General features: G+C 44.9%; 9 protein-coding genes and 1 non-coding gene across 10 annotated transcripts; 2 read left to right on the forward strand and 8 right to left on the reverse strand.

Annotated features, from left to right (window-relative positions):
* Positions 1–132: 132 nt before the first annotated feature.
* On the reverse strand, positions 133–1,614 carry VTP01DRAFT_2783 (uncharacterized protein; the record flags this gene model as incomplete). The annotated part of the gene is made up of 8 exons (XM_069381282.1): positions 133–171; positions 234–305; positions 370–486; positions 567–631; positions 694–978; positions 1,040–1,105; positions 1,164–1,307; positions 1,413–1,614. 8 exons carry the CDS (start codon positions 1,612–1,614, stop codon positions 133–135), a joined length of 990 nt encoding a protein of 329 aa, XP_069236990.1.
* Positions 1,615–2,190: 576 nt separating this feature from the next.
* Positions 2,191–3,619, reverse strand: VTP01DRAFT_2784 (uncharacterized protein; the record flags this gene model as incomplete). The annotated part of the gene is made up of 5 exons (XM_069381283.1): positions 2,191–2,430; positions 2,492–2,962; positions 3,021–3,107; positions 3,178–3,342; positions 3,422–3,619. 5 exons carry the CDS (start codon positions 3,617–3,619, stop codon positions 2,191–2,193), a joined length of 1,161 nt encoding a protein of 386 aa, XP_069236991.1.
* A 162-nt stretch (positions 3,620–3,781) lies between these two features.
* On the reverse strand, positions 3,782–5,803 carry VTP01DRAFT_2785 (uncharacterized protein; the record flags this gene model as incomplete). The annotated part of the gene is made up of 7 exons (XM_069381284.1): positions 3,782–3,850; positions 3,919–4,665; positions 4,730–4,878; positions 4,938–5,192; positions 5,258–5,539; positions 5,593–5,683; positions 5,747–5,803. The coding sequence occupies 7 exons, from the start codon at positions 5,801–5,803 to the stop codon at positions 3,782–3,784; spliced, it is 1,650 nt and encodes a 549-aa protein (XP_069236992.1).
* Positions 5,804–6,079: 276 nt separating this feature from the next.
* Positions 6,080–9,704, reverse strand: VTP01DRAFT_2786 (uncharacterized protein; the record flags this gene model as incomplete). Its single annotated transcript, XM_069381285.1, has 14 exons — positions 6,080–6,184; positions 6,243–6,398; positions 6,460–6,651; positions 6,709–6,879; positions 6,938–7,195; positions 7,252–7,899; positions 7,960–8,220; positions 8,283–8,476; positions 8,537–8,698; positions 8,753–8,864; positions 8,936–9,043; positions 9,115–9,242; positions 9,303–9,370; positions 9,427–9,704. The coding sequence occupies 14 exons, from the start codon at positions 9,702–9,704 to the stop codon at positions 6,080–6,082; spliced, it is 2,841 nt and encodes a 946-aa protein (XP_069236993.1).
* A 596-nt stretch (positions 9,705–10,300) lies between these two features.
* Positions 10,301–10,382, reverse strand: VTP01DRAFT_t76. The gene has a single exon. It is a non-coding gene; the product is annotated as a tRNA-Ser (tRNA).
* Positions 10,383–10,604: 222 nt separating this feature from the next.
* On the reverse strand, positions 10,605–11,061 carry VTP01DRAFT_2787 (mitochondrial 54S ribosomal protein mL49; the record flags this gene model as incomplete). Its single annotated transcript, XM_069381286.1, has 2 exons — positions 10,605–10,958; positions 11,023–11,061. 2 exons carry the CDS (start codon positions 11,059–11,061, stop codon positions 10,605–10,607), a joined length of 393 nt encoding a protein of 130 aa, XP_069236994.1.
* Positions 11,062–11,528: 467 nt separating this feature from the next.
* On the forward strand, positions 11,529–12,002 carry VTP01DRAFT_2788 (uncharacterized protein; the record flags this gene model as incomplete). The annotated part of the gene is made up of 1 exon (XM_069381287.1): positions 11,529–12,002. The coding sequence occupies one exon, from the start codon at positions 11,529–11,531 to the stop codon at positions 12,000–12,002; it is 474 nt and encodes a 157-aa protein (XP_069236995.1).
* A 45-nt stretch (positions 12,003–12,047) lies between these two features.
* VTP01DRAFT_2789 (uncharacterized protein) lies at positions 12,048–12,672 on the reverse strand (the record flags this gene model as incomplete). The annotated part of the gene is made up of 5 exons (XM_069381288.1): positions 12,048–12,133; positions 12,192–12,204; positions 12,276–12,322; positions 12,378–12,486; positions 12,544–12,672. The coding sequence occupies 5 exons, from the start codon at positions 12,670–12,672 to the stop codon at positions 12,048–12,050; spliced, it is 384 nt and encodes a 127-aa protein (XP_069236996.1).
* Positions 12,673–12,802: 130 nt separating this feature from the next.
* Positions 12,803–13,070, forward strand: VTP01DRAFT_2790 (uncharacterized protein; the record flags this gene model as incomplete). Its single annotated transcript, XM_069381290.1, has 2 exons — positions 12,803–12,978; positions 13,034–13,070. The coding sequence occupies 2 exons, from the start codon at positions 12,803–12,805 to the stop codon at positions 13,068–13,070; spliced, it is 213 nt and encodes a 70-aa protein (XP_069236997.1).
* A 965-nt stretch (positions 13,071–14,035) lies between these two features.
* Positions 14,036–16,153, reverse strand: VTP01DRAFT_2791 (uncharacterized protein; the record flags this gene model as incomplete). Its single annotated transcript, XM_069381291.1, has 4 exons — positions 14,036–14,385; positions 14,440–14,804; positions 14,893–14,961; positions 15,126–16,153. 4 exons carry the CDS (start codon positions 16,151–16,153, stop codon positions 14,036–14,038), a joined length of 1,812 nt encoding a protein of 603 aa, XP_069236998.1.
* Positions 16,154–16,842: the final 689 nt, after the last annotated feature.

The raw sequence follows: 16,842 nt of genomic DNA on the forward strand, positions 1-16,842 counted from the left end.
CGCTATAAGAATTATCAGTGATCCGGGGTTGATGCATTCTTTGTACACTTGCAGAAGAGAAATATTTCGTGATCTATTATTCTGTTGCAGTTAATTGTATGAGCTAGAAGCAGTCAATGCACTCGGCAATGTCTAAATTAAAATGCGATCCTGTTCCGTTGGGCAATAAACCTACGTGTCTATGTCAGCGCTGGCAATCTAAAGCATTGATTTGGTCATCACATTGCTTCTACCTCTTGGCCTGGACTGTATTTTATGGGACCAGACTGTAACTTTGGTGGACCATGGATTAAATTCCATACGGTCTATTTTTTTGTCTTAATCACGTGAAGGATTCCACGGGGCGAATTTATACTTAATGTTACTCACCTTTGCTATCCACGAATGGCCCTTAAAATTCGGATGAAAGCAGTCAATGTTGCTGTCAATGTCGTGAGTTACCGAATAATGGTGCATTAGTATCAGGTTATGGATGAACATTGTAGGCTAAATTCCGGTATGACCGCCCACCTTAACATATCGAGAGAGAAAGACAAGATATCGATATTAGCTGATCTGTAAGTCACCGCAAAATTCGAGGTATGCTGGGACTTGAACTTTTTGTATATCGCCTGAAGACCCTGATTGTATTCTACATATAGTATCCGGTCAGCAAAATATCTTGGAAAGTGAAGTTATTAATCCAAGACTTACGTTCCACCATCGAATCCATAAGTTTACGATTCTTGTCAGGTCCAAGGAAACATGAGCATTCAATGTGGTTTAGCAACGCATCGTCAATATTGAGAAGAGGATGGCAGTATGATTGACCTCGAGTGAGTTGATAAACTTGTGAAACTTTAAAAGCGCCAAGGATCTGGACGACCGTGCGAGGGATCTCTGCCTTGATACGACTAATGGCAGCCTCCACGTACTGCTTGTACTTTTCGGGCGTGACGTCGTTCTTCCACAAGGAACAAGTAGCGCATTGATCGTTGTCTAATGAAACATTGCTGTTGCTGAGTATTCATATTACATTAAAACACCAAGTGTGACTTACTGCCAATATTGAGGACGATCATTTTCCAGTCATTTTCAAAGTCGATTGATGGATTACGTTTCATTGCTTTACATTATTATTCGTGTAAGCAGGTATGGAAACAAGTTGCATTTGGATCACTTACTTTTGATGAGATAATCAACTTGATCATCGAGATTCATTGCCAGTGCTCCGCTCAATGCGGCGTTCAGCCCATCTTTTCTTGGATGTCCTGATCGACGGCGGATTAGTACTAGTTTTGGATAGTCGACAGATGCAGTGTAACTTACTAATAAAATCAAGGCAAGCCTCGGCTAACATGTGTTTATGCAATGCATCCCAATGCTTGTAAGAATACGCAGCAAATTGACCGAAAATATAAACAATTTGTTACCTTGACAGAACTCGATCAGATGCGAGCCGTGAGAGAGACCTTGAACAGCAGAATTGTAATATTTTATAAAATTCGCCACAGTAGATGCACCCCTGTCGCCGCCAGTCAGATAGCTCCGGCCGCGGAATTCTTTGATGGTGTTGATGCTCAAAGGACCTAAACCATGGTCATAGTCGCCCGGTTTCATGAGAAGACCAGCCATAATACTGGATATACGATGAAGTGGTTTACAGATCAAGTCCGTCTGGTTAGTACGATGCTTTCGTGTACATGTTGACTATATAACCGACCTATCACCAAGGCCAGCAACCACAGAAATGTCGTCTATGCGCAAGTCTGATACATCTTTTGGAGGCGATCTTCTTGCTGCAAGCTTTGGACATTGCTTGATATCTGTGACATTGGCGGCCAGCGTTGATGGCAAGGAAAGGAGTGTAAAAGCTACGAATGTAGCCCTCAAAATGAATTGCATCGAATTAGACAGTAAAGAAGTATCAGTTCCTAACGGGAAGGAGGAGTTATCGATCGTATTTTCTGAACTTTTATATCGTCGTTTGAATAAAGTTGGGAGGGGAGGGAGGCGCCATTCGCTTCGTAGATTCTTTGTACCTGAACCTAAAGAAACGAGCCCGCAGATCAAAGATGAACCGAAACATCGTCGTACAATGTGGTTCACTGCAGCGTAAGGTAACCTGTATAAGCAGTGCTATACGGAGAAAATGGACAAGAAAACAAATACTGGTGCAAGTTAAGTTATTTCAATGTAAATGCTCCATCTTTATGTATTCGACGACAACGACGATAATGAAACTCTAGGACCTCCGATGTTGTGGCTCACATCGCCGTCAAAGTATCGTTGGGTCAGAAACGCGCCTATGCGTCCATTGTACCGCACTGTAATTTCTTTGAAAGGTTCTTTCCACTCAACAGAGTACGTCGTGTTCGGGTCATCCACCGTAACCACCGTTCGCAACCAGTCGAGAAATTGGTCAGCAAAATTTAAGCATACGCTGGCGTCCTATAGAGGAGGATTATGTGAGACTAAATATACTATTTTAAAAACAGATCCGACAACTTGCCCACATGTTTGGTTTGTCTCTCACTCGTCGTGGTATCTCGAGAGTCTTTAGCGTTTCCGTCTTGGTCAGGGATCCATCATCGTCTCGAAATCCGCACACGACTCTTGGCACGCCTACCAAAAACGACTGTGCCCAAAATTTCAGCAATTTGTATCGTTCAAAGCTATACTGTTGCCTGCTGTTCTCTATATGTCTTGATGTTTTCAGCTCAATGTATTGCTTCAAGGGTTCTTTGCTTTTGGGACCGTCGATGCAATCCACCTCTGCGCCCATCAAGATATTGTTTTTGCCAAGTCGCGTTTTTACAATGACGCAGTATTGGATATTTGTGTTTGCGCTGCCGTCAGGATCGTTGGTACACAGGCCTTCGAACCTGTAGCCCCAGTAGCTCATCATTTGCTCCCTCCGCGTCGCATTCGCTTCCCTCTCTTTTTTGCCAGGTAACGCTACTTCTTCCATGTATATTGTTCCCTACGTACGCAGGATGTTACAAATAAAGATCTACTTTCTTATATTCTTGATCCCTTACATTGGATCTCGATACCCGCAACTGCCATGGCTCGTTTCTTGCATAGGGCGTGCAAAAGATCTTTGTCATGATACCGCGCCAGGTGACCTGGAAGCAAAAACCATCGTCAACATATCAAGACCCAGAAGCATTTTTCTTTTCTTGGACGAAACTTTACAATGTCGAGGTCGCCTAGAGCCCTCTTTTTTCGTTTTGCGTCCGTTATAGCATCTAACAAAGTATCCAGATGCTCTGCAACTGTATCGTCGCGCTTTACGAAGCGTTCGAAACCTGTGGATAGGGACGGCGTAGTCCCGTCTATGCGTATTGGATGGTATTGTTTCTAAAAAATAGAGCAGTGCAATGAAGCGTGTGCGAGTCAGCTTTGTGCAAAATATAAATGGATCACGCATAACACTCACGAGTTCTCTGTCGTCGAACCAGACGCAACGTTCGCCGTCTATGCTGTAAGAATTGATCTCGACTGGTTGTTTGTAGATCGCACATCGACCTGCATAGTGTTGTGCCGGACGGACAGAGAATGACTCGACATGACGCGTATCGCGACGCTTGGTAGCGCTTTCATCAAGCTCGCTATTGCTATGTGGTCTTTTGGACATGTGTCGAACGAAAAAGGAAAGTGAATTTTCCTCCTCTCCTTTTGGTGCCTGACTATCCCAAACCATCTTCTCAGCAATTCAGTTTTGCAGCAAAAAAATTCTTTGTACGCAAATGCATTAAAAAAAGATTTAATGTAAACTTTTTTTTACTCGATCATCTCTTTAGTCATCATCCCAATGTCCCTGTTGCTTTGGTGGTTTGGGTCCTCCTGCAGGTTTAGACATGATAATCTAGACAACAAAGTATCGTTTAGCAAAAAGCAGAAATTTGATCCCCTCATTTTAAGATAGATCCATACCTGGTCTACTCGTAAAATGGTAATGGCAGTGTCAGCTGCCAATTTGAGCGCAGAGTATTTGGCAGGGTAAGAATCGTAGATTTCGGCCTTTGCAGCATCCAAGGTGCCATCATTGTTGTTCTCGACATCTACGCCAACGGTAGCTCCATCGTCGCCTTCCTGATAATGTGCGGCGTACAATCGGGAAAGTACGGCGGTAGCCTCCATACCGGCATTGTCGCAAAGCGTTCGTGGTACAACTTCCAGTGCTTCAGCGAATTTCTTGATAGCATGCTGGTTGAGACCAGGAGTCTTTGCTGCTACAGCCTGTAACCGTTTGTTGAGCTCCATGTCGGATGCACCGGCGCCGATTAAAAGTCGGTTGTCGCGGGTAGCAGCTTTGATGACATTAACACCATCGTCAATGGCACGTTCAATATCGTCCATATGGTTCTGCGTAGCGCCACGGATCACAACGGTGGTTGTGCGGGATTTGTCGGCTTCTTCTTGACGGAATACAGTGACGCGATCGCTGCCAATTTCCACGGTCTCTACAACATCGCAGTAACCCATTTCCTCGGCCATAGGAGCACCAAGACGTGCTAGAGCTGTAGCTCCGACTACTCGGCATAGACGACGAATATCGAATTTGGACAAGACCTTGACGGCCATAATGTTGAAACGGTTCAAGAAGTGCAATGCTAGTTCACCAATGCCTGCGCCTGTGACTACAACCTTTACGCCAGCGTCGGCGAGTTCTTGGAAAATCTAAGCAAACAACACCGCGTCAATATTCTCTACTCTTTTCGGTATATTTATCAGCTGAATATACCTTTTCCATATGCTTCTCTTCGTCTTTGCTGAAATTTAACATTTCCTGTGCATTGTGAATCAAGACAGTTCCCTTTGTTTCGGTCTGGGCAATGTCCAACGGGCAAGTGAAGATGGCAACCTTCGCCTTTGTAGCCTTTTGAACGCTACCTATTGCATGATTAAAGACTTAGCGCAATGTGGACCCAACTACTTATTCGTATACTAACCTTCGGGCTCACGTCCAAAGACCATACCGCGTACAACTCGAGAGTCGTACAAGCTTGATCCCATTACTTTTACAACACGAATATTATCGACATTGAAGTCCTTGGGGTTCTTTGGCATAACATTAAGTGCAGCCTCGACAACCAAATCGCTCAATAGATCATCGTGGCCGTATTGTTTGGATGCAATCGAAGCCTTGATAGCCTTCTTAAGTTCTTGAGGAGATCGAAGATCTTGAATCTTTTGAATTGCAAGTTCTGTAAAATGATGAGCAAGTTTTAAAAATCTCTTCATCATTGAAGCAGCATTTTCACAATTTTACCTTCTAGGATCTGGAGTGCGCGGTCTCGTGCAAGTTCGTAGCCCTGAATAACTTCTGATGGATGGAGGCCAAGTCGCAAGAGATGCTCTGCCTTTTGCAAAAGTTCGCCGGCGAAGACAATCACAAAGTTGGTGTTATCACCGACTTCTGCTTCTTGTTGCTGAGAAGCCATGACCAAAAGTTTAGCAGCAGGGTGAACAACGTCCAACTCGCGAATGATAGTTGCAGCATCGTTGGTGACAAAGAGTTTTTCGAGATGGTTGATGATCATCTTGTTGCGTCCTGAACAGTTGTCGTCAGATTTGCCCTGGAACGTGTACGCTAATACTAATTACCATTGGGACCCATCGAAGTACGAACAACTTCGGCAAACTCGTGCGTTGCCTCAATGTTGCGCAGAACGGCCTCATCGACGCCTTGTTGGAACTGTCAAGGAAGGGATCAGAGTAGATGAGCATCATGCAGAGTCGATTGCGTGCATATACTAACTTTGTAGCCCTCTTTAAAGAGCTGGGGAAGGGTGCCTTTGGGTATGCGAAGCGCCATCTGAGTGACCTGTCAAAGAACGCGTTGTCCACTTGCTCGAGGAAAAATTTGGAAAGAGCAAGGCGAAGAGGAGCATCATTCAGCTCCCGACTTTACCACGTTCCTTTGCGACCCAAGTGGAATAACTGCATACAATGCTATTTACTTTGCTAGAACATGCTATAGCAATTCCCGTACCATACAATTAGTTGGGAGCATACGAAGCTTATAACCATCGTTGCAACCAATTTTCAGGCCTTTTATTCCTTCATTTAAATATATCGACTGTATAACGGTCTACAGCTCTACTGCATCCTTGATCAACTGTGCTTGCTCTGCACGGAATCTAGTGGGTATGCCAACGGCCGGAGCTGAGAGAGCAGGTCGGCCGATGTACTCAAGCTAGCGAAGCTTGTTAACCTGTTGCTAGAAAATGGAATAATGAACAGCAAAAGCATACCTGCTGCTTGCCTCTAATGAGCTGGTTTAAACGAGGAGCCATAAAGCTGTATGCTCCAGCATTTTGAGGTTCCTCCTGGCACCAAATGTACTCGTGTGCATACTTGTACTTGTCAACAACTTGTTCTATCTCGTCTCTAGGGAATGGGCAGAGCTCCTATTTGGAAATACAGTTTCGTAAAACTCATCCTTCGTATCGGTCGGTTTCCAACATGTACCTCCAAACGTATGATAGCAATTTTATCAGAGACGTTAGCGTTAGCCTTTTCCTTTGCGAGGTCATAATACAGCTTTCCGGATACGAAAAGGACCTTTTCGACTTCGTCCGGATTCTCGCTAGTTGTGGGATCATCCAGCACAGGCTTGAAGCCAGTACCGCGATCCATATCATCAAGCGAGCTGACGGCAACCTACAAATGATAAGGCTCAGTAATATGGAGTTAAGCATCTATATTTGGATTATCTACCGGAGATTTGAGCAAGGCCTTTGGAGACATCACGATCAACGGCTTTCTATACGCACGGTGGATTTGACGGCGAAGTACGTGGAAGTATTGCGCTGGCGTCGTACAATTGACGACCGACCAGTTAGGTGGGACATCATAGGTCTTGTTGATATCGAATGGATCATTGCTCATCTTGGAAAAAGATAAATCATTAGGTTCGCTCTTGCAGCAAAGGAATTGGTGTACTTACCTGCAAAAATCGTTCAACACGAGCCGACGAATGCTCTGGACCTGCGCCTTCGTGGCCGTGAGGTAGCAACATAACCAGTCCACTCTGTCTGAGCCATTTCTCTTCGCCGCTCGAGATGAATGTATCAATGGCTATCTGAGCACCGTTGAAGAAGTCACCAAACTGTGCTTCCCAGATGACAAGTCTTTCGGGAGACTCGATAGACATGCCATACTCGAATCCAAGTACGGCATATTCCGATAAAGGACTATTGGCAACCTATATCACATGTTTTAGGATCGCGCTATCTCTTTCCTTTAGGTATTGAACCTAACCTCAAGATATGCCTGGTTGCTATCCATGTGGTTCAAAGGTATCACGGTTCTTTCCGACTCTTGACAGACAAACATGGCGTGGCGTTGCGAGAAGGTACCACGACCTACATCTTGACCTGAGATCCGGACGCCGTGACCTTCTTTTAGAAGCGATCCAAACGCCAGTGCTTCCGCCGTAGCCCAGTCGATATTTGCACCTTGCTCCAATTTTTTGAGCCGGGCATCCACGTGGTATTTTTGCAATCTAGGATGTAGCTTCATAGGAATGGGTGTTGCGACAGATTTGCGACCAATATCCAATAGCTGATCCTTATCGACACCTGTGGCCGGTTCCTGGTCTAACCGAGGGCGCTCCGTAATATGGGTCATGTTCTTCCAGTTCCCTGCCAGGTGGAGCGATGACGGAGGAGAATAGTTTCCATCAACTTTTTGTAGCTCGGATTCAAGCACCTTCCTTTGAGACGCTCGCACTGCCTCCACATCCTCTTTGGAGGTATAGACTTGCTCCTCCAGCAACTTTTCTTCGTACATTTTTGGAACTGAAGGGCGAGGACGAATGTTGCTGTACATGAACGGCTGTGTAAAAGCAGGTTCATCAAGCTCATTGTGGCCCCATCGGCGGTAGCACATCAGATCAAGAATGATATCCTTAATGGACAGAATAATTTAACCGCTGAACTTTATACATTGTTCTTCACACCGTCTTACCTTTCTAAACTTGTTACGATATTCAAATACGACATCCATTGCACGTGCAACGTCTTCAGGGTGATCTCCGTTGACGTGGACAACAGGCACATTGATCATCTTGCCAATATCAGAGCAGTAGGCGGATGATCTCGCATTCTGTGCAGGAGTAGTGTAACCGAGCTGATTGTTGACAACGATGTGGACAGATCCTCCAGAAGAATAATGAGGCAGATTGGACAAGCTGAGCGATTCCATCACGACGCCCTGACCTGTGAAGGCCTTGAATTCATGGATTGTTAAACATTGTTGGATAGATATACACACTATCATTAAAAACTTACTGCATCACCGTGGATCTGGACGCACATAACACGATCACCGAGGCTACATTGGTCGCCGGCCTTTGCTAGGAGCTCCGTTTGCTTTGCACGGGCTTTGCCCATAGCCACAGGGTTGATAGCCTCCAGATGAGACGGATTATTTAGCAGCGAGACATGAACCTTGCTTCCTCCATACTTCAGGTCAGGATTACTGACTGTATATCATGTTGAATTTAGCAAGATATCGGTATCAATCGTCGTGCTAGAATCCTTACTTAGATGTGAAATCACATCGCCAGAGTGGAACGTGCCTTTCGGCAGCTCAGAGAATCCCTTCATTTTTGTAAACAAAGCTTCGTATGGAAACTCCAAAAGGTCACACAGCAAGTTAAGACGGCCACGATGTGGCATTCCCAGCACGATATCTTGCACTCCAGCTATTCCAAATGTCAATATCGCAGCGTGAGTTTACGCTAAATGAGGAATACAACCTGTTGCAGACAGTTCAAAAAGCCGATCAAGAGCCACCATCATGCTTTCGGCACCCTCGAGGCCATATCTCTTGATGTTTGGAAATTTCTTGGCAAGAAAATGATCAAAAGTCTACAAAAGATTCAAACATATATACCTCGATCAATGTCTTCATATATCCGGTTAAACTCGTTCGTTTTTACCTCTGATTTAGTAAGTAATTCGTGGATCCTCTTTTTGGCATCTTCGGAAAGTTTAGGCTTTGTCCAGGACTCTACGGCGTGATACCACCAGCGGCGTTCACTCGCAGACTATCTCATATTCAGCTGATAAGGGGCATTTTCACAAATACAGTAAATCATGTTCGTTTTTTTTTCTTTACCGGAAGGTGCATAAATTCATAAGCAATCTTTCCACAGTAAACAGTGTTCAAATGATCCAGGATTGTCTTAAAGTCAGCCTGCTCTTTGCCCGTAGCATCGGATGGAGACTCTGTGACATGCAGGATACCTGTTGCGAGGATGAATCATCTGGTCGGGATCAACAAGACGACTGTCGCATTTGACGTACCTGCGAGTGGATACACTTTATCTGAATCAGCCAGACCATAGCGCTCTGGCTGCAGTGCGAGTACTTTTCTGTTTATCCTGGATGTCAAAAGGCTGCGCGTTCCTGAATCTTTTTGATCACTTACTCGTGCTCCATGATATCCAAAGGGTCCAAGTGAGCAGATTTGTGACCATATGTTCGATATGCCTGCACCATGCGAAGCAAACTTCCATTATCCATACGGTTGGCAAGCTCGCTTGATGTGTAATCTGGCATTTTGAACTCTTTTGCCACGCGATAACCATATACTTCATCGTCGTGGTAAAGGCGTCTTTGATACAAGAGCGGAGGAGGACGAGTTTTGAGCAATCGACTAGATCGATTCAACGAATTTAGGGAGCTCGATAGGATCCTGCTTGTCATGAAAAGAAGAGGAACAATTGGTAGAGAGCTTCGCCCCACCACCGTGGGACTCTTAGAGACCACCGTGGGACAATTGGCATCGTGCAGGTTTTTGATATCCCGACTGCAATTCGCGCAGTCGCATGAACTGCATAAGCATAACGAAAATGCGTATATTTCCTATACATCTTCTGAGGTGACAGTAGTTGCAGCGTCAGCTAACTTCTCGGCCCGTTGTCGTTATCTAATGGACACATGTCGTGGTAACCTCTGTGCAGTGCAGCTGTAAAAAACCACAGCGAGGGTTTTATAACAATGGGCGGTAATAGTTAATATGTGTCTTGTGATCAGCCAGAATATATGATCAGAGTATCATAAATCATTCCATATACCCTTTTTTCCAGAATATTTTGTCACGCACTGCTCAATCCTGATCCGAGATCCGTGTCTTCATTTGCAACGCAAGGGCTCGCACCGCGACCTCATGGCAATATGTTCCTTGCCTCAAAGTGAAAATGAAGCTTGAAACAGCAATGAAAAGTTCCCGTTAAGAAGGCAAAAAAAGTAATGGAAAAAAATCTACGAACCCCCTTCACGAAGAGGGAGGTAAAACATATCGACAGCAGCAGGACTCGAACCTGCGCGGGCATAGCCCATGAGATTTCGAGTCTCACGCCTTAACCGCTCGGCCATGCTGTCAATTTTTTTCGTTGAAATTTTGAAAAACAATATGACTAAAACGCGAAAATTTTTCGCAAATCCCAAAAATCGCGTTTTTTACTAGTAAAACACCATGGAAACGACCAGAAACAATTTCAGGAAGTTATAATTGACCACGGAGACGATATTGATATAGCTGTATTTACAGGTGGATCGACGAGGTAGTAAAAAAAACAAGAGGTTCGAGTTCCAAAAAGTCTACTAGAATCCTTTTTCAATCAGCCATTCCTTTACTTGTCTAGAATGGAGTCCCTTCAGAATGACTTGGTTGGTGCGAGGAACGACGGTTGCAAAGTCAGCGGGAGCATCAGGAAATTGATTAGTAAGGAGATCTTTCTTGAGCGCTTCAGCATCTCCCTTGATGCGACGAATTACAGTCAATTCGCGAGTTCTTCCATTCTTGTAGTCGTGGTAAACAGGAAGTCCATTAGTCGTAGTTCGAGATACAAAGTAGAGCGGCTTTTCGGAACGAGCAGTGCTGTAAGCTCGCTTATGGATGGTTTGCTGGATCAAACTTCGCAACATGTCCGCCAAAGAAACAAATAACAATGCCTGCTATGCAAGAATTGATTTATAAGATGCTGCAAACTTGATTTTATAGATGATCGAGAGAATGTACCTTTGGGCGTTGTTGGCGATGGAAACTGAAGAGAACCATGTTTACAGTCAGAAAATCTTTTTACTCAGCTGGGCTGACGAGCAAAAATCACTTCACTGCTTCAAATCAAGCGAAGAGTTACATAAAGACAACGTCGCTATTTGTCATTTTAATCATTCGAAATAGTATAATCATAGTAAGGACTGGTAACATTTAATGGAGTTGAGCGCTAGAAGGTTGAATTTGTGTTTCCCAAAACAAAACTATCATATACATTGCTTGTTTCATAATTCAAGATACAATGCAGCTGTGGTGTAAGCATCTGCTTCGTTGGATGCGCTAACAATATACTCCTTGAACAATGGTGGTCATCCTACATTTCTTGCCTTGACATTGATATCAGGGACTTTTTGCCAAAGGGTTTGTTAAATTTAATAGACAGCAAGACTTCGGGAATGAATTAAGCAAGCAACCCGTGATATGCAGATGTCCGTTCTTTCTTCTTCCGTGGATAGCACATCTTTCCTATGAACGATATTGAAGGACTTGCACACGTGTGCTTCCTACCGCCGTTCGGCAAAGACGACGCACACAGCCGTTTCTTCGGTCACGTCGTAGGTCCTGACATGTCGGGACGCTCGTTTGGAATTGCCGGGCAGTTGATCGAAAATCCTCCTGAGAACGTGATTCGCAACGATTGCATGGATCCCGAGATCTTTTACAAAATGATCGTTAAAGACTACAGCAAAGACGAGACGATCGAGTTGCTTGTGCGCCGGAGAGCTTTCGACGATGCTGGTGGTCTACACACAGATCCGGACGACGACGAGCACCACAATCACGGCCAAACCTGTGTTTTCGAGACCGAAAAGTTCCTAGCGGGGCAGCAAGCTTTATCGTTTTGCAAAAAGTATCTTGGTGATGTGGACGTGGATGAGGAGGATGTGATAGTATGTTTGGGTCGTGTAACATTTAAATTCAAGCTGGAAAGCGACGACTAGTAGATCTCCCAGAGATCACAGGTATCACAGAGTCCATACAATGCATCACTGCCGGGCTCTGGGGTATATTGGATTCTGCCGTGACATTGCGACGCGTGTCTTGTTTGTGATTCTTTCATCGACTGTATTTTCTACCATGATCCTGTAAATACCACCACAATAAAACGGATACCTCATGACTCTCCTTACCTCTTCCGTTGCTCTGAACCCACATGCCGGGCAATGTAATATAATCCTTTCTACTTTTCCGAGTGTATGCATCTGACAATTTACACAGGTGACAGCATTGTACAACTCGTATTCTTCATCATCCTTATCCTCTGTTATTTGGTTATTGATCCATACGGAATCTTGGGAGTCTATCTAAAGTCGTACCTTGCAAGAAGTAATCCACATCCAAATTCAAAATGCCTTCTTCCTCCAGAGCCTGCTCATGCATTCTTTTAAAGTTTTCCCATTCTTCGAGAACTGCTATCTCTATAGCCTATTCTTGTCCAGTCAGCGGTAACATCGTAGGAGACAATCAGGTTCCCGATCGTACCTTTTGTCGCCGTCGATCATCGATCTGCCCCTGCCGCGCACTCTGTATTCTGTCTGTACACTGTTTGCGAAACCTTTCTCTCCAGCCTCGTGAGCGTTCTGTGATTGACCGAGTGCCGATCAACGGCATTCTGTGAGCTGACGACATTTGCATGGCAAAAGTGTGTGGGGAGGAAAAGAGCGGTGGTGGTAATTTAAATATGCGGCGGACAAAGGCAAAACGCGCGCTCTTCCTCTTTTGCCCCCAATTTCCCAATTCGATGAACGCGCCGCCGTCTGAACCATCCGTACTTGCGTCAAAGAAACTACACTACGCTGCGTTGCACGATGAATTACAGCAGCTAAACAACAACGTCCAAAAATTAAAAGACAATCTCAAAGTTACTGCCGAGCAAGCACCTGCATTTCGCAAGATGCAAGTCCTTCACTCCTCAATGTAAGATTGAGCTTTTCTCTGGATTCTTTCAGCTACTAACTCTCTACTGCTACAGGTTTATGGCAGCATCTAAAGTCTTGAACGAGTCATAACATGGATGTCTGATATGCATTCCTCGTACTTTGCTACGCCTTTGTACATAGTTCTCCTCCGTAAATATTCTTGTTATATAATTACAACATAGCGAATGGATTCATCTGTGGCAGAAGATCATCTATTGACAGGATGATACTCACTCATTCAACCGCAAGAACACAACTACAGCCAAGTATATATGTCTAAGTGACTCTCAAATATATTTCATTTTCATTTTCTTTGTTTAAAAAAGAGGGTTGGTCGTGCTTCGAACCAGAGAATAGCCTCCTTTGAGTTGTACACAGTGTGCACATCCGCAATTAACTAAGACTTTGTGACGAGTATCAAGGCTGACCGAGAGCCTCCCTGGAACTCCAGAGCCAGAGAAGATAAGCCAGCAACGGCTTGCGCCGCCAAAAGTCCTTTACAGACGAAGGCCAACAGACCTGTGATGTCAGGAGAACTTCCCTATCGCATTTTGGTTTGAATGTACAAGACATCCCGTGCGTGTTGCGACAAAGATGCGGATCTTCTTGCGAAGCACGACAAGGAAAAGAAAAAACATAAAATTTTACGACAGCGGACAGCTTATATACCCCTTTGAAGAGTGGCTTTGTTCTTGCAGTAGCGACGGAGCAAAACCCCGAAAAGTGGTATTGGGCGTGGGTCCAAAGTGTTCAAGCTTCAGGCCATTTAATCCATGATCACAAGCGAAGACAAGTTTTGGAATTTCACAAAGATATAACAGTACTTTTTTTGGGATAGAGTTGGATTAGCAAAACTGATAGGGTATATGATACATGTGAGATGGATGTTATGATGTAAATGTACATTGAATAGAGTTGTTGTTGTTGTTTGTTGTGGTCGGTAATGGAATAGAGCGGGCAACGGAAAAAAAAGAAAGAAGAAAGCACAAAGATAAAGGCAATATGTATATAGACAGGGAAGAAAGTGAAGAAAAAAGAAACGCTTGACAGCATCGTCAAAGCTTCTGGGCAAAAGCATGATGAAGGTTCATGAAAGCTTCTTGTGCTTCCATCTCGTGATCCATAAGTTCAAAAGCATCTTCCAGTTCATTGTCGCTTCTTGCGTCAGTTTGCTTGAATTCGGCAATGGTAGGTTGAAATTGCTCAAACAGTTCGCGAACGTTATCCCGGAACATGACACCCAAGCGTCCACCCCATACACCTAGAGGCAAGGAGATATATCCACCTTGATAGATAGTTCTGTGTTCCTCGTTATCGTTCTGAAGTGCTGCAGCCTCAGATAGAATATCCTTGAAACGACGAGCTATCCTAGGATCCAGAGACTTTGATTCCATGGCGTGGATAACTATGATATAATTTCAGTCTCCACCGTCTGTATTGCATGTAATACAAAGTTTACCTTCAGAATTGAAAGTTTGAGTTACTTGTCCGACAAGGGCACGGCAGTAGTAAATCCGCATGTCCATTTCCAGCAGCTCAACGAATCCGCCCGGTTTGCATACGCGCCAGCATTCCTTGACGAGTTGCTGGTACTGCTCGGCTGTGTATGACATTGCCAAGAACCGGCAGTGCACAAGGTCGAACGAGTCGCTTTGAATGTTTTTGAGGCTTTCCAGAAGTGTGTCGTGGCAGCGGATAAACTTGAAGTTCCTTGGGGCGAATCGTCGGATGGGAGGTGGACCACCGTCCATATCGTCCATGCCAACAACGATCCACTTGGGATAGCTGCGGGCCACGTCCATCGCCCAGATACCATCCCCGCATCTGCATGAAAACAACGGTAAAGGAGTGAGATCTCTGGTGGGGTGGGGTACTTTCGCTCTTGTGGCCTGTTTTGGAAAGGTATACTTACCCAACATGGAGTACATGCTTCTCAGTAGCTATGGCGGAAGGGGAAATGTTGACAGGACTACAGAATAGTCTATTATATATTTTCAAAATCATCAAATGCGTGAGTATGCATGAATTGGAAGGAAAACCCCGATCTCCGCACCCGCATTCACACACAAACACTGCTGCCCCCCAAAAGTCCCCTCCCTCTGTCTGTCCATGCACATGAAATGATAACAACGAGAGCAAACTTACCCATCATCCATAGCAAGTTGGACCAGTTCTGGCTTGATGATCCAGCGCTGCCTGAAATGACCATCTTCGCTGTCCAGCCAGTAAGATTCCACATCATCGTTCTCGTGGCCATCACACAAAAGGCCATTCTTCAACAAAGCTGCAAACACTGGAGATCCTGGTTGAGAACAAAAGATAGAAGCTGGTCTTGATCCGAGACTTATTTCGCCTGAAGTGAGGGAGGTTACAGAGTGGCGCTTCTTGTCAGCTGTAGTAGTTTGCAGAAATTGGTGCTGCGGCTCCTGATAGCTCGATGCAAGATGTTGAGGAGACTCGTATTGCTGCTGTGCAGAAGATGTATCGTGATTAATCAGCAACTCGTCATGCGATCTTCGAGGGGTGCCGCCAACGCTGTGTGCAATCTCCTCGCCATCGAAGAGATGATGTCTGTGGTGATGCCGGCGGCGATTGTAGCGCCAAGAATGATAATGTGGCCAATGGAAACGCGGATAATGCGGATGATGTTTCCGAGTTCTCGACCACAAATCGCCAAGGATGGATCTTTCGCTGCTATTGCGTCGATGGCAAGACGATGACGAATACTGGTCGTCAGACAAAATTGAGCTGTTCGTTGTTTGTTGGGAATTGCGGCGCTCTGATATGGGTGAAGGCGTCGTTGCTGTTGTTGTCGTTGTCAGGGGAATATGGAAACTTAGTCTGTGCTGGGGTACATGTCTGGCCAGCCGTCGTTGCTGCTGCTGTTGTTGCAGTTGTTGCTGTTGAGACGATGTGTCCGCAGTCATTGAAGTAGACGTGGATTGATTTGTGCTCGTTCGACGTATTGGGACCATGCCACCAGCATTCACCTTGCTGTTGTCATCCCAGCAGAGATGTTCTTGTGGAAAACGTTTATTTGACTGGGAACGCGGTGAAGGCAGTGTCATTGAAGAGTGGTCTTCGCGATGTTTGCGTTGCTGTTTCCACTGCGTAAGCCAGCCTAGAAACCATGGTCGATTCTTTTCGCGTGGAGAAGAAGTTGTAGCGAGCATTGAATGAATGAAAGGAAAAAGGGAAAAAAGCAGGTAAGAAGGGGTGCAAAGTTTTTGCATAAGATTTTTATGTGCGTATTTTCAGATTTTGAGTGGCGCAACAAACAGCATCGTAATCACAACAACATACACTACTCTTGTTTCCGTTGCTGTGCCACTGTGACAAAAATTCAACTCAGCCCTGGTTCCACGATTGTGATCGACATGTACGTCTTCGTGTCTTACAGCAGCAGTGCCGCGATGGTCGCTCTCGTTCTTCCGCTGGTGCTTATTTCAAGTTGGTGGCAAAAACAAGCAAGCAAGATCTGTCCAAAAAGGAGAGCTCTAGACCTTTTTGTTACAGGATTTAACGTCGCAACGTTCTAACCCCTTGTTTGCCTCTAAAGGCTTTCCGAGCGTGTGTTCCGAACAAGGGGGCGGATCTGAAAGTATGTTTGCATGAAGGTAGTACAACAACAAACCCTTTGTATCCGCCAAGTTGTTGCCACACACCCGCCCGTCCCTTCTTCGATCCCAATCTTGGGCGCGTCTCCTCCTCCTCCTCCAAACCGGATCCTTTTTGACAAAGAAGGCGACCAAATTCCAAAAAAGCAAGCCCTCTTTTTTTTTTTCTCTTGCATAAATACAACCCCATCATATGCTTAATATAATATTTCTTTTTTCAAACAACATCTATATATATTTCAAAT

The sequence above is a fragment of the Rhizomucor pusillus genome (genome assembly GCF_041956525.1).
Source record: "Rhizomucor pusillus strain CBS 183.67 unplaced genomic scaffold VTP01scaffold_14, whole genome shotgun sequence".
Taxonomy (NCBI): Eukaryota; Fungi; Mucoromycota; class Mucoromycetes; order Mucorales; family Lichtheimiaceae; genus Rhizomucor; species Rhizomucor pusillus.